This window comes from Phocoena phocoena, chromosome 13 (assembly GCF_963924675.1).
Source record: "Phocoena phocoena chromosome 13, mPhoPho1.1, whole genome shotgun sequence".
NCBI classification, from domain to species: Eukaryota; Metazoa; Chordata; class Mammalia; order Artiodactyla; family Phocoenidae; genus Phocoena; species Phocoena phocoena.
In genome coordinates, this window is record NC_089231.1 from 47,659,593 (window position 1) to 47,673,145 (window position 13,553).

Genomic DNA, 13,553 nt, shown 5'->3' on the forward strand with positions numbered 1-13,553 from the left:
TAGTTGCCCAATTTCAACTATACATGTAACCAAAAATAAAAAAGACAAATTCTCAGCAATTCTCTGTGGTGGGAGGAACTCAAATAAAGATTTAGGGAAATCCTCATTTTCAAGGGTCACCAGCTAAAGAAACATTAACGTGAGCCAGCGTTTCGTGTTCCTGAAATGCCCTGTGTCTATAGCGATCAGGTAGAAAAAGTCATTTCAAGTTCATATATAACGTAGCGATTGCCACATGGTGCAGAATCTTTCCACCCCTAAGACTCCACAAACCCAATCAGACAAGTGGCCGTAATCTGACTCCCAGTGCACTGGGAACCCAGACGCAGGCAATGAGCGCTGCCCTCTAGCCAAAGGAGGCATGAGTGACAGACCCGCAGGCAGGCAGTGGGGGTAAGTCCTTCTTTGCCTTAAGGGAACAATGCTCTGACGAAAGATGAAACTCAGACTGACTCTTTCATTACAGATACGTGTGCCTTCTCAGGCAGAATCTAGAAGGAAACTCTCGGGCAGGTGGGTGGTTCTTTCAGGGCTGGGTACCGGGCATATTCATAAGAGAGGAGAGGCAGAGAGAGGGCAGAAGAAAAGGGATGCTTTGGAGCAAAATCCTCCAGATACTGGAGACCTGTGAAAGCACAAGAAAATGACCCTATGGAGGTAAACCTATCTGTAGTATTTTTCATCAGAAAAATTACTCACCCATGGCCTCAGCTGTCCAGAAGTGGCTCAGGCTGGGCGTTCAGCTAGAAAGTAATGTGTCCGGCTCTGTACAACCCGGTCACATCAACAAATCCCCTTTGTTCTGGGGCGAAAGAAGCAAAACAAATGGTGATGATGCATTTCCAGGGAGTGTGAACAGGGAAGGGAACATTGACGATAGATAATTAAGAGGGGCTGTGAGAGAGCTGGGGTGAGCGCATATCAAACCAGAGGTATGTATGTGCTGCCAGGGGACTTCGGGGTTCACAGCCGACTGAGGTTGGTCACTCTGCCCTGGAAAGAGATCAGCGTTTTGCACGTTTTCAAAGAAAGCTAAAGGCTTGCTTAAGGAGTCTACTTGTTTGGGGGTTTGGGGAGTTGGGTTTTTATTTCTCTGGCTGATAAAAGCTTGAAGTTGAAAGAGCAACTGAGCTTCTCAGATTAGGTCTCTGGAGAGGGAGGCAAATGCACAGAGAATGATCAGGGAAGGTGAGGGAGAGGGTGCAGCAAGAAGGCGTCTTGTACACAGGGCCTGCCTCTCCCAGATCCCTGTGCTGGGAATGGGACCTGCCGCATCCTGCCCACCTGGCTGCCTTAGCTTCCTGCCTTGTCCTCTTCCTTTTTCCCACTAAATCCGGCCACAGAGGACCATCGCCTGACATAGCACCTTGCCCTTTGCCATCTCGGCTACAGCTGTGGGCCACTGGTGAGTTCAGAAGCCAGGCTTTTTCAATTTGTGAGCTTCTCCCCCTTTGGGATACTTGTCATTTCTCCCCCAGGGCACCTTGGCTGCCCTGCTCCAAGTGCTGTTTTTGTCCCTTTTTTTTTTAATCTTTATTGGAGTATAATTGCTTTACAATGGTGTGTTAGTTTCTGCTTTATAACAAAGTGAATCAGTTATACATATACATATGTTCCCATATCTCTTCCCTCTTGCATCTCCCTCCCTCCCACCCTCCCTGTCTTGTCTCTATTTTCTCTTCCTCTAGGGAGTGTGATGTCACTGTCCTCCCAGCTGGGGTTTTTCGTAATTACATGATTCACTTAGAGGAGTTCACTGGGGCAAGGGACCGCTGGCGACAGGGCTGGCTGGTCCCCTTCTGGAGCCACCTAGGCTTGGGCAGAAAATGGGTTTTTCTTTCCAACTCTGAAGCAAATCCCCACGTCAGACCAGGGGCTGAGCCGAGATCCTAAAGGTCAGGGCGGCATTCCTCTGGTCCTTGTTGGTACAGCATGTCTCCACTGCCCAACCACCCGGACCCGGGCTCCTGGGGACTGTAAGTGACTGGGGGTGGGGTGGGGGTGGGGGTAGTGCGGAGAAGGACCCGTGCTCCGTAGCCCGTCAGAGGGAAAGCTGCAATAATTCTAATCTGTTAAAATACCTGGCTTTCTTGTCTAACCCTTTTCACATTCCCCGGGATGAGAGTCTCCGCTAAATGCTCTCCACGCTTCTCCCCTCCCGCACTATCACAGACGAAGGATAAGGGCAAATGTCTTGAATAATGGGGTAACTGGGGCCATTGCCTCCCAAGGGGAATCCTAGCCATTTCTTGCCATTAATATCCTCAAACCCCACCCCTTATCAGCTCTAAAGATCCAAAGACATTAAGAGGAAGAAAGGGTCTTCCATCCCAAAGGCTGCCTCGCTGCCCTACCCATCCTCCTCCCTCCCCCCAGCCCACAGGCGCGCAAGCTCTCCCCCGCCCCACGCCCCCTCCCCGCCCCAGGAAGAGGCACCAGCAGAATTTACAGAAGGCCGTCAGGAAGACACTAGAGAAAAACTGCTCTCCGGAGCCTCCTGCTTTGAGGACCATTGTCTCCCTGGCCCCACTCTCCTTGCCCACCTGCCTGCCGCAGCTCTGCCCAAGTCGCTGTCCCCCGCACTTGGCGGGCAGGGTGCCTGGGGCGCCGCTGGTACACACTGGCCTCCAGGATCCCCTTTGGTAGGTTTTATCTGAGAGGTAAACTTCAAGGGGTGGAGAGTCAGGCCCAAGAGGGGATGGTCCCTCAACCCTGCAAAAGTGCGCAGAGGCCAGGTTGCACTTTCCCGGGTGAGGTGCCTGCGCCTGGTACCCAGCGGGCGGGGCCGCTGCGTCTGTGTACTGGCGCTGCCTGGGGCCCGCCCCGCCCAGGTGGCCGGTCCCCGCCCTCGGACAGGCGCTCCGGCTCCCCTGGGGCCTGCGGTTGAAACCGCTCTGAGCCGCCTCCGGACCTGGGCGGGCTCCCGGACTCCTCCCGCTGGCCGGGGAGAGCATGGCAGCGTCCTCTTCCCAGTCCCGGGTCCCAGCTCCGGCCCTGCAGTCACCACGAGTGGCCCTCCCACCAAACAAGATTCACCTTCTCCAAAGACAGCCTTCCAGCCTTCCAGCCCTCCTGGCTTCCTAGCAGGACTCGCCTTCATCCAGAGTCTCCAATGGGGGAGAGGAGGGACAGTCAGCTCTACAAATCCATTTCCAGAATGCCGTTTGAACCATAAAGGACAGAACTGGAAAAGACTTCCCTTTTTTATGGCTGTAGGTTCCAAATAGAAATGACATGTAAAAAGTACCTTGAAACGTAAAAACTTGCTCTGAGGGAATTGACTACAAGGTAAATATACTTTATTCTTAATTCTTTAAGGAACTTGATTTAGACGTTTTCTTTTCTAGGGACAATTCAGATAATTTTCCAGTGAAACTGGATGATCTTTGGATATTAACTCAAAGGAAATTAGAATAACAATCTCAATAGAATAACATAACAATAGTTACTGTTAGAATAACCATAACAGTAATTACTTAATTATCTCCTTAAGAGATAATTAAGTAATTAAGGAGATTTTCCAGAAGCATTCTTTCTCTGTATGCAAATAACTTTTGGCTGGGTGGTCTCCCTACTGTGGGGCAAGACTGCGGGCCTGGACATCCTCACCTAAAGGTATAAACCTTGGATTGGTAGCTTCTGATGCCGATTTGTTTTTCCTTTCAGTAAGTGTGGACCTTTGTGTAGAAGAGAGAGTATCATGGTGGCCTTCAAAGGGGTCTGGACTCAAGCTTTCTGGAAGGCAGTCACAGCGGAATTTCTGGCTATGCTTATTTTTGTCCTGCTCAGCCTGGGATCCACCATCAACTGGGGTGGAGCAGAAAAGCCCTTACCAGTCGACATGGTTCTCATCTCCCTCTGCTTTGGACTCAGCATCGCAACTATGGTCCAGTGCTTTGGCCACATCAGTGGTGGCCACATCAACCCCGCCGTGACGGTGGCCATGGTGTGCACGAGGAAGATTAGCATTGCCAAGTCTGTCTTCTACATCGCAGCCCAGTGCCTGGGTGCCATCATCGGAGCCGGGATTCTCTATCTGGTCACGCCTCCCAGTGTGGTGGGAGGCCTGGGAGTCACAACGGTACCATCTTTAGCTCTTGTTTTCAAACTCGGACTCTAGGCTTCTTATAGACTACTAAGTGACAACTGGTGGCTTAAGAGACCTTCCTAAAACTGCTAATTTATTCCCAGGGAACGTCTGATGACTCTTGATAGGGGTGAAAACTGATTCCAGCCACGCTGACTACATCATATGAAATCATTGTGTGCTACTGAGTAACCTGAATAGCACTAAGTCTGGGTAGCACAAAAATTGTGTTGGTTTTTTTCCTCTCTCTCTCTATCCCAGTGACTATATTGACTATATATTTAACTTAAGGCATTTTTGTTACAATTATTTGTTGGTTCGTTAGCAAAAGGAACAATTTTGTTTCTTGTCATGTCCCTGAGGTTTAAAGTGATCTGCATCGAGGGTCACACTTAAAAAAATAAATTGGCGTTTGATCCTAGTTTTGTTCTTAGCTGATTAGGAATATCATTTGTTAGGTCAGCACCAGGGTTGATGAAAAGACCACACACGATTTAAATTTTAATTGAAATATATATTAATTAATTTAAACCTAATTAATGGATTTAATCATTGCCTTATAAAATTACAAGACTCTTAAGAAACTCTTTTATAAGTTAAGTGCAGGAGTGGCATGTTTCGCTTCCTTTGTAGAAAAGGGCATTCAGCACAAACTCCCTCTTGGTCATTGTAAGAGTAACTAATTATCTGTGATGGCCCCAAATGAATAGAAATTTATTTCTTCTTTTTTGAGGGGGCAGGGGTGCAAGTGTCTCAACTAGGGGTGGGATAGAAGACTCAAACTAATGATCAGTTTTTGCAGGGATAAAATGTGCCTTTCACAATGATATGTTATCATAGAAAATGTTCCCTTGCTTTAATTCAGATGGAGCATTTTTCTCTCTCCAGGTTCATGGAAATCTTAGCGCTGGTCATGGTCTCCTGGTGGAGTTAATAATCACATTTCAGTTGGTGTTTACTATTTTTGCCAGCTGTGATTCCAAACGGACTGATGTCACTGGTTCCATAGCTTTAGCAATTGGATTCTCTGTTGCAATTGGACATTTATTTGCAGTAAGTTTCCAAGCCCATTTAAGTAATTGATCCATGTTGTTTATCCTCACCCTAGAGCTGGATGAAGATGTTATGTTTCACAGCTGTAGTTCTTTAGTATCCAGCTACGTCTGTCCATTTTAGGTGATTTTTTTGCTAACTTTGTGATGAGAACATTGATATGGCTGCTAACATCTGGACATCTCTAACTGACTTGGCAAATGGTAGCACATTGCAATGAAGTCTACCTGTTAATAGCCCTGTTTCATCAATGTCTGAAGTTGTATTCTTTTTCCCTATAGATCAATTACACTGGTGCCAGCATGAACCCCGCCCGATCCTTTGGACCTGCAGTTATCATGGGAAATTGGGAAAACCACTGGGTAACCACCATGTTCATTGTGCCTGTTTTCCTACAGTTGAGGACAATTACCCAGAGAGCTCTTTTTTTCCCATTATCTTGCTCACTAGTTTCTCTTCCTCCCAACTCTGAACCCCTAATTTATTACATCTTTCATAAAGACTAGGGAGAGACTAGGACAGTTCTGCTACAAAACATCTCATATCAGTTCTGGACCTTCAGTGACAGTCTTTTTTTTTTTTTTTTTTAAAGCACTGCTCTGGGCACTGTATCTGACAGACCTCAGCAGAATATATTGAACATGGAGGTTGCCTATCTGGAACAAGTTAAAATCAGGGTGGTGAAATGAATATGGTGTTTAAATAATTGAAAGTAAATCCTTCCCAGCAATAACGAAAAATATGCTTGCAAAAAAAAAAAAAAAAAAAGAAGAAGAGAAAGAGAAATGCTTAAAAGCATAGCCCATTGCAAAAATATTTACCTTTTTTGTTTATAAGAGCATGAACCCAGTTAATAGTATGGGAGTGGGAAGCATTTTGAACTGCAGATGGTGAGAAATAATGAGTGCAAATATTTATGCTATTATCACCATAACCATAACTGGAAAAAGAAAGGACTTTCAGAAAAGACACACTTCTCAGCCCCATGCCTACCCTACTTTTTAACGTGGGGACAGTGCTTCCAGAGAGCAGTGGTATCGATTGTTAAATACCACAGTCAATTTCTTTTCAATTGTCTCTTACCAAAAAGAAATTTCAATCCGTTAAATGAATAATGTGGCAGTTTTGAAGACCTCTTACACACTAATTTACAATAACCAATAAAAATAGGTGTATGTCAGCCAGCTTCAAATGGAGCTAACTTTTATTTTCATGTAAATATGTTGTGAATGCTCTTTTACATCTTTTATTTTTAAGTCATGAATGTAAGAATATGTCACTTATGTTTTTAATTTATGTTCTTATTGTAGTGTAGTGGATTTACAATGCTGTGTTAGTTTCAGGTGTACAGCAAAGTGATTCAGTTATACATACTCAGATTCTTTTCCATTGTAGGTGCCGCTTATGTTTTAATCTCACGCATACAGTGGTTATTGACACAGTCACACGCACTCAACCTTGATGTACGTTGCAAATGAGAAGAAATTGCCCCACTGCTACATGCATTCACTTCTAAGAAAAGTGTACCTATCTATCCCATTAAAGTAATCTATCCCATTACATAACAGCATGAGAGTCAGTGATCAAAAGCAAGGTTTTGGACCCAGACATGAAAAACTTAGTCAACAATACCACCCATGAGATTGGTTACTTTGCCACTGATATTTCCATGTATGTCTCTAAAGATTTGCCACATTAATGGGAATACAAATTTGTAACGGGCAGTATATGGATCTTATGATAAAAGTACAACTTTTAGGTCATCTTATTCAAACAATTTTTGTAAATAAAATTTAGAAAAATGACAACTTTTAATCCATGAGGACTTTAATACGTGAATGAAAATATATGTTTTTATTAATTACTTGAGTTGTGGTACACTAGTTAAAATTTAAGTAGCAAGAAAATCCTTAGCTGTTGATTGAATCCAAGGTTTCCCATTGTTGCTATTTTATAACAAACTTAATCCTACAGAAAATGAATGTCCATTTTGTAGCAAAGCTTGTGTGAAATTAACAACTAATTTTAAGTATGTCTGTAGATAGATGGATAGACAATAAATAACAAGATATTAATGATGAATCTTGTGTGTAGTGTAATAACATTTTTTAGTCTTCTTTTCTGGATTTTCTATATTTTTAGCAGTAGAACTTCTTTACCTTTATGAAGTTTAAAAGTTACTTTAAAGGGCATTATGAGTTTGGGAATAGCAACTTGAAACTGAGATTTGTTTATTTTTGAGAGCATGTAGCTAGACATCTTCTTCGTAGGTGTTTTGGGGGAAGTGTCATAATGATTTAGCAGTCCCTTTTCTCCCTTGCGGGATTTGTAGCTTGTGGAATAGAACATACCAAATGAGATCTTACCAAAGGAACAAAGCGCAAAGACATTTAGAGGAGGGCTCTCATTTCTCCTTTGAAAGGGCATAGAGAAGGTAAACTCTGACATGGTTTCTTTCATGTTCAAGATAAGGAACTTGAACATAAGGTTCTTGCAGCCACTTTGTCAACAATTTCCCTGTACAGTATATGTGTTCAGTTTCAGCTTAAAGTTTGAATTTCTTCTTTAGATTTTGCAATGAGGATGCTAAGTGAGCTTCATTTCCAGAGAGTGTTTGAAGCCAGAAGGATTCATCAGATTTTTTTCAAATGAGAGAAGTGTAGTATCGTAGAAAACAGTATAATGGTTCAAAAGAGAGGTCTGAAATCAGACAGACCTGAAATCCCAGCTCAATCACTTGCTAAGCGTGAAGTCTTAAACAAGCTTCTCACCCTCTCTGCGTGTCCATTTTCTTACCCATAAAATGGGATAATAATAACATCTATCTCATAGGTCATCATTAGAATTAAATGAGTTAATACAAGAAAAGCACTGAGTATAGCCAGCTGAGAAAGAGTGCTCAATAAACAGGGTTTTTGTTGCTCAAGTCCATCTGTTGAATGAATGTCTAATATTCTACAGCCTATGTGTGCTCTAAAGCAAGTGTTGAAGTTTATCCAAACTCAAAACTTGTTTTATTCTAGACACATAACTAATATGATAGAAACTTCCAGTTATTGAAATAAATTCCTATGGAATGGCTAATCCTCAACTAACCATTATCCATAAATGCAGTACAGATTTTTCCACCAAGTCATCAGTGTAAGAACCATGAGGATGAAAGCACTCTGCAAGAAGATTAATGGCCAAACCATGAGGTTTTCTCTTAAATCAAATCACCAAAGTTGAGAGAGAAAATCATGTAACATGAGGAAAGTGACTTATAGCCAGCCTAGTCCCATATATCTTTAAATTGTCTAGGAAACAATGGAATGGAGCAAGTTACAGTGAAATTGGAACTATGAAGTACTTTACAAGTATTATTTCAATTTAATCCTGACAACCCATGAGGTACGTATTATTGTTATCCCTGTTTCGCAGATGAGGAAATTAAGGTTTAGGAAGTTGTGTAACAGATTCAAGCAGTAACAAGATTGCTAAGTGGTCGAGCTCATATTCCATTTATCATGCTGTACTGAATAATTAAAGCCCCAAGTGATACAATCTGTACTATGGTTGTGATTATGCAAAAGACCAATGTAAGATGGCAATATTAAGAAAAAAAGTACTCTCCAGAAAATTTTTCCTCTATTTCAGCTGAAGAAGTCATACCCCCAAAGAGGACCTATCTTTACTGTAAGGATTATCAGAAAATGGCAAGAACATAATTAATGAAAGCAGGAAAAGAGAAGAGGAAACAGCCTTTTCTTATTTTCTGTTCAAATGTTATTTAGCAATATATGGATCTCTGATGTAGATTTAATGTATTCTCTTATTTTCTTTCCAATTCTCTCTCTCCTTTTTTTTAATGCATGACTCATTTGCTCTCTCTCTTTTTTAAAAAATAACCACTTTTTTTTTTTTTTTTTTTTTTTTGGCTGTGTTGTGTCTTCATTGCTGCTCACGGGCTTTTCTCTTGTTGCAGCGAACGAGGCTACTCTTCGTTGCAGTGCGGTGGCTTCTCCTGTTGCGGAGCATGGGCTCTAGGCACGTGGGCTTCAGTCGTTGTGGCTCGTGGGCTGAGTAGTTGTGGCTCGTGGGCTCTAGAGCTCAGGCTCAGTAGTTGTGGCACACGGGTTTAGTTGCTCCGTGGCATGTGGGATCTTCCCGGACCAGGGCTTGAACCCATGTCCCCTGCATTGGCAGGCGGATTCTTAACCACTGTGCCACCAGGGAAGCCCCACATTTGCTCTCTTAATTTAAACCAGCTAAGTTCTATATCCGTGCCTTGTTCAAAGGAATAGTTTTACTCTACTTACACTCTATAACTCTTTCATCTTTCCCCCAGATATATTGGGCTGGACCAATAATAGGAGCTGTCCTTGCTGGTGGCCTTTATGAGTATGTCTTCTGTCCAGATGTTGAACTCAAACGTCGTTTTAAAGAAGCCTTCAACAAGGCTGCCCAGCAAACAAAAGGGAGCTACATGGAGGTGGAGGACAACAGGAGCCAGGTAGAGACCGACGACTTGATTCTAAAACCTGGAGTGGTGCACGTGATCGACATTGACCGGGGTGAGGAAAAGAAGGGGAAAGACCCATCCGGGGAGGTGCTATCTTCAGTATGACTAGAAGATAGCACTGAAAGCAGACAAGAGCCCTTAGAACTGTCCTCAGATTTTCTTCCGCCCATTAAGGAAACAGATTTGTTATAAATTAGACATGTGCAGTTTGTTGTTTCATGTCATATTACTCCGTCTAGACAGTAAATATTTCATTATTTACCAAGGAGGAATGAAAGAAACCTATCATGAATTTCAAATCTAAAAAAAAAAAATCTTTTTGAAGTATCCCCAAAGCCAATGTGTATCTAGTTTATCTATTTGCTATTCATTAATAATCAATTTAAAATGTGTATCAAGATTTTGTTAAGGCTTGCCTGACAACTTACAGGCATACCTATCAGCTTACTCCTCCTCTCCCACGAAACCAGTATTGTCAATCCTCATTTGAATATTTATTCTGTTAAATCAAGTTAATCAATGGCAAAATACAGAGTATGTCAGAGTCATGCACATCCAAGAGAGCAAATACAACAAGCTCTTTTATAACCAGCTCCCCTAGGTTAAACTACCTCGGCAAAAGAATATTAACAAGAGTCATTGCTAGTGAATTGTTTTCATTTATATTTCAAATATCCAACTTTCAACCCAAACTCCAATTCATAATATTCCTTCCTCCTCCTCACTGCCCAAGGTAATATGGAACTAAAGCCCAGAAATTCAAAGAATGTTCAGAAATCCTATATGTGTTCCACCTAATAAAACCTCCACATCATAAGGCACCTATTGAGATTCAGGACAAACAGACTTGTAAGATCTTATGGGGGTGGGTGGAAATTTACCATCATACAAAAATCATAAGGAAAAAGAAAATCTGCATGCTGGTTTCAAATAGTTGATCTGTTTTCAGTGCACATCCTCAAATACACCACATGAGGTTAACAATCTAAGCTTTTAACCACTTAACAATTTTGCTTATTTTTTTAATTTATTGGCAAAACTGGGGATTTTGTTTGTTTGTAATTTTGGTTAACTATATTTAAACATTAGCTGAGACATATTTTTGATAGCAAGAACATAACTAGTTGAGTCCTGACTTTTTGTTATTAAGCTCTGCTCGTTCTAGAAGGTGTAAACTAGTCCTGCCAGTCCCAATCACTGATACTCTCCCACTTTTCATGACATTTGTTGATAATCTTCACTATGCACATCAATATTTTAATGAATTAAAATGCATGAGAGACAAGGAACGACATGACCACAAAATAAAAGGGCGGGGGCATCAAAACGCTCTGTATTCAAAGCTGACTAGATGACCAATCTTTCCTTTGTAGAGATACTATAGGTTTTTTTAAGCATTTTCATTACTGACTCATTTATTTTTCAAAATAACTTGTTCTTTCCCATACTGCTTTGCCTTATGTCAGTAAAATGGTCTCTGGAAACCCCAGTTTCTATTATCTTAAATGTCTAGTCTAGCCTTTATCTTAAAGAGCTGAAAAAGTCCATTTCACTGAACAAAAGCTAATAGTAAAGCAAAAATCTATCACTGCAAAGAGTGGCTTGTAAATAGCTGATAATCAAGGGCTGTCTTCTCCTACTCACAGTTCCAACTGTGTGCCACTTTTTGGTGTTAATGGCAGCTGTGTGTGTGTGGCAGTGAGATAAAGGACCACTATTAAATCTGATTCTCTTCGGTGCTAAGAAAGTAATGAACGAGGTTCCCAGAGAGACACCACACCAGTGGAGTCCCTGGGAGTCCCCCTGACATCTTTTTGGCAGGTGCCTAAATCCCAGGCCCCTTTGGTGGCTGGCCACACCCTCCACCACTGAGGCACACTGCTTCCTGTTTGGGGCACCATCTATAGGAACTAGGGTGTATTTCTAACGATGGATCTTTTCAAATGTTTGCACAATATACCCTTAAAGGCTTAAAACTGGGGGTGGTTCAGCTCAAAAGATAATGCTATCAACCATCAGCAAACATGTCAGTTCAAAAATAAGTTAGCAAGGAAAAAAATGAAACATTTTCCAAATACACTTACAATTTACTAGTTTATGATCATTTTTATTCAGCCATGTGGTTTACTTCTAATACCCTCACTTTTATACTCACTTCAGTTAAAGCATTCAATAAGTTAGTGCTGGGGGAAAAAAAAAAAACCCTCATGAATGATGTTTTTGCCATTTGTTTTCCAGCAACGAGCAGAGTGCCTGACACATAGTAGGTATTCAAAGCAAGTGTGTTAGTTAAGAAAAAAAAAATATATATATATACATTTCATTTGTGACTTAAGGATATAAAAAATTTTCTTTTAATCTTTATTTTGCTCCATATTTAATAAGAGCATGAGTTCAAGGACTACTAAGGAAGGCCATAGAAATGTAAAAACCATAAAGTATATTTTTGCATACTACTATTTTAGGGGAATGCAGACAATGAAAGCTTTTGCACTTTTCTTTCCCTGCATACATTTCACTCAAGGCTCTACCAGTAAAAAGTAATGAAATTGTACCTTTCTAATGACATCTATGCAGCAGGGGTCTTTTGCCTGTGGATGGCACCAAATTATCCAAGTGTGTTAGGAGACTGGGGCTTTTTCCTTTAATCCCTTCTTATTAATGAAGTGCATCGCACTGCTCCCAGGAGAGTACTGCTGACAGATATACAGAAAAGAGATCAGAGAGAAAAAACTGGAAGAACATAAATGAATTATACCCAGCCAGGAAACAATGCCAGCCATCTCTTCCCTAAGGAAAAGTACAACAAGCATCCCCCAAATTGTAAGGTGGTCCCTACACTGCAAATGTATATAGTTTGTCAAAAGAGTACAAAGGGTAAACGTCATTTTTAAGTTTGCAGGGCTTTCTTTAAAATTGGGAGCCCAGAATTTGGATGTATGTTTTCATGATAGAAGAGGACATTTTCTTCAAAGAGTCCTCAACTTTTATACTGGAAGGAAGTATTTTCTGGTATCTAAATAGTTGCTTAAATGTAAGATTCTTACACTTTGTCTCTGCCACTTGATGTTTTCATAAATTCTTATACTTTCTGTCGTCTGACCCTTTTCCTAATGCAGTTGGTAGGTGCTGGCTTAAACTGTGGCTCAGTCTTGAAGGTTTTACAAGATGAGAAATATGTCACTAACATGTATGATGGAATTAAGCTATCTAATTATTAGAGGTCTGATTCCAAACAGCACAGAATATTCTTAGGTCGTGAAACCAAGCAACTCACTTACTGGTTTAAACTCCATAATGAACCAGAAAATTCCAAAATAGAATAGCAAATTCAAATGCTAGAATCAATCCCAGTGATCTGTTGTAGCCTGTTGACACTGTTCCCACATGTTGTGAACATTTGAAAAAGAAATTGCCTTTGTGACAGTTGAGGATGACAGTGCCAGCCCAGCAGACAAACTTATCAGACAAAAGAAAGCCAATGTAAATTCTCATCATAAGCATTATAGAATATGCAAACAGAATGTTTTATACCTGAAAGTAATATTGTCTTTCCTAATATGTTTATGGCATCAAAATTATTAGAAAGATGTATTTACTATCTGGAAAGTGTAACATAACAAAACTCACTCTCTTTACCCCAAATCATGTACATTGCATTGGTGTTGTAATACTTTACAGATCACCCCGAAATAGCAGTAACTTTTGAAACCCTCTCTAAAGTACATGGAAGACATTTAATTCAGGGCTTAAAAACTGTGGCCACTCACTTTGGCAAATGACAATAACCTATGAAAATAGATATCAAATAAATGTTATACAACCTGTATGGTAAACATTAAACTTAAGAACAATTATAGTGTTACCTATGCATGTTAAAATCCAAGAGCTAAAAAATACACTGAATTTATA

At 41.1% G+C, this 13,553-nt stretch overlaps 1 protein-coding gene across 3 annotated transcripts; it reads left to right on the forward strand.

The window, feature by feature from the left end:
- Positions 1-299: 299 nt before the first annotated feature.
- AQP4 (aquaporin 4) lies at positions 300-10,262 on the forward strand. Of its 3 annotated transcripts, none has more exons than XM_065890568.1 (5): positions 300-393; positions 3,667-4,081; positions 4,976-5,140; positions 5,422-5,502; positions 9,468-10,262. In XM_065890568.1, the coding sequence occupies exons 1-5, from the start codon at positions 362-364 to the stop codon at positions 9,744-9,746; spliced, it is 972 nt and encodes a 323-aa protein (XP_065746640.1). In that variant the 5' UTR covers positions 300-361; the 3' UTR covers positions 9,747-10,262. The 3 variants fall into 3 exon arrangements, with proteins under 3 accessions (XP_065746640.1, XP_065746642.1, XP_065746641.1); XM_065890569.1 differs by lacking the exon at positions 300-393 and adding an exon at positions 1,373-1,405 and having other exon boundaries at positions 9,468-9,943; XM_065890570.1 differs by lacking the exon at positions 5,422-5,502 and having other exon boundaries at positions 362-393; positions 9,468-9,746.
- The last annotated feature ends 3,291 nt before the right edge of the window (positions 10,263-13,553 follow it).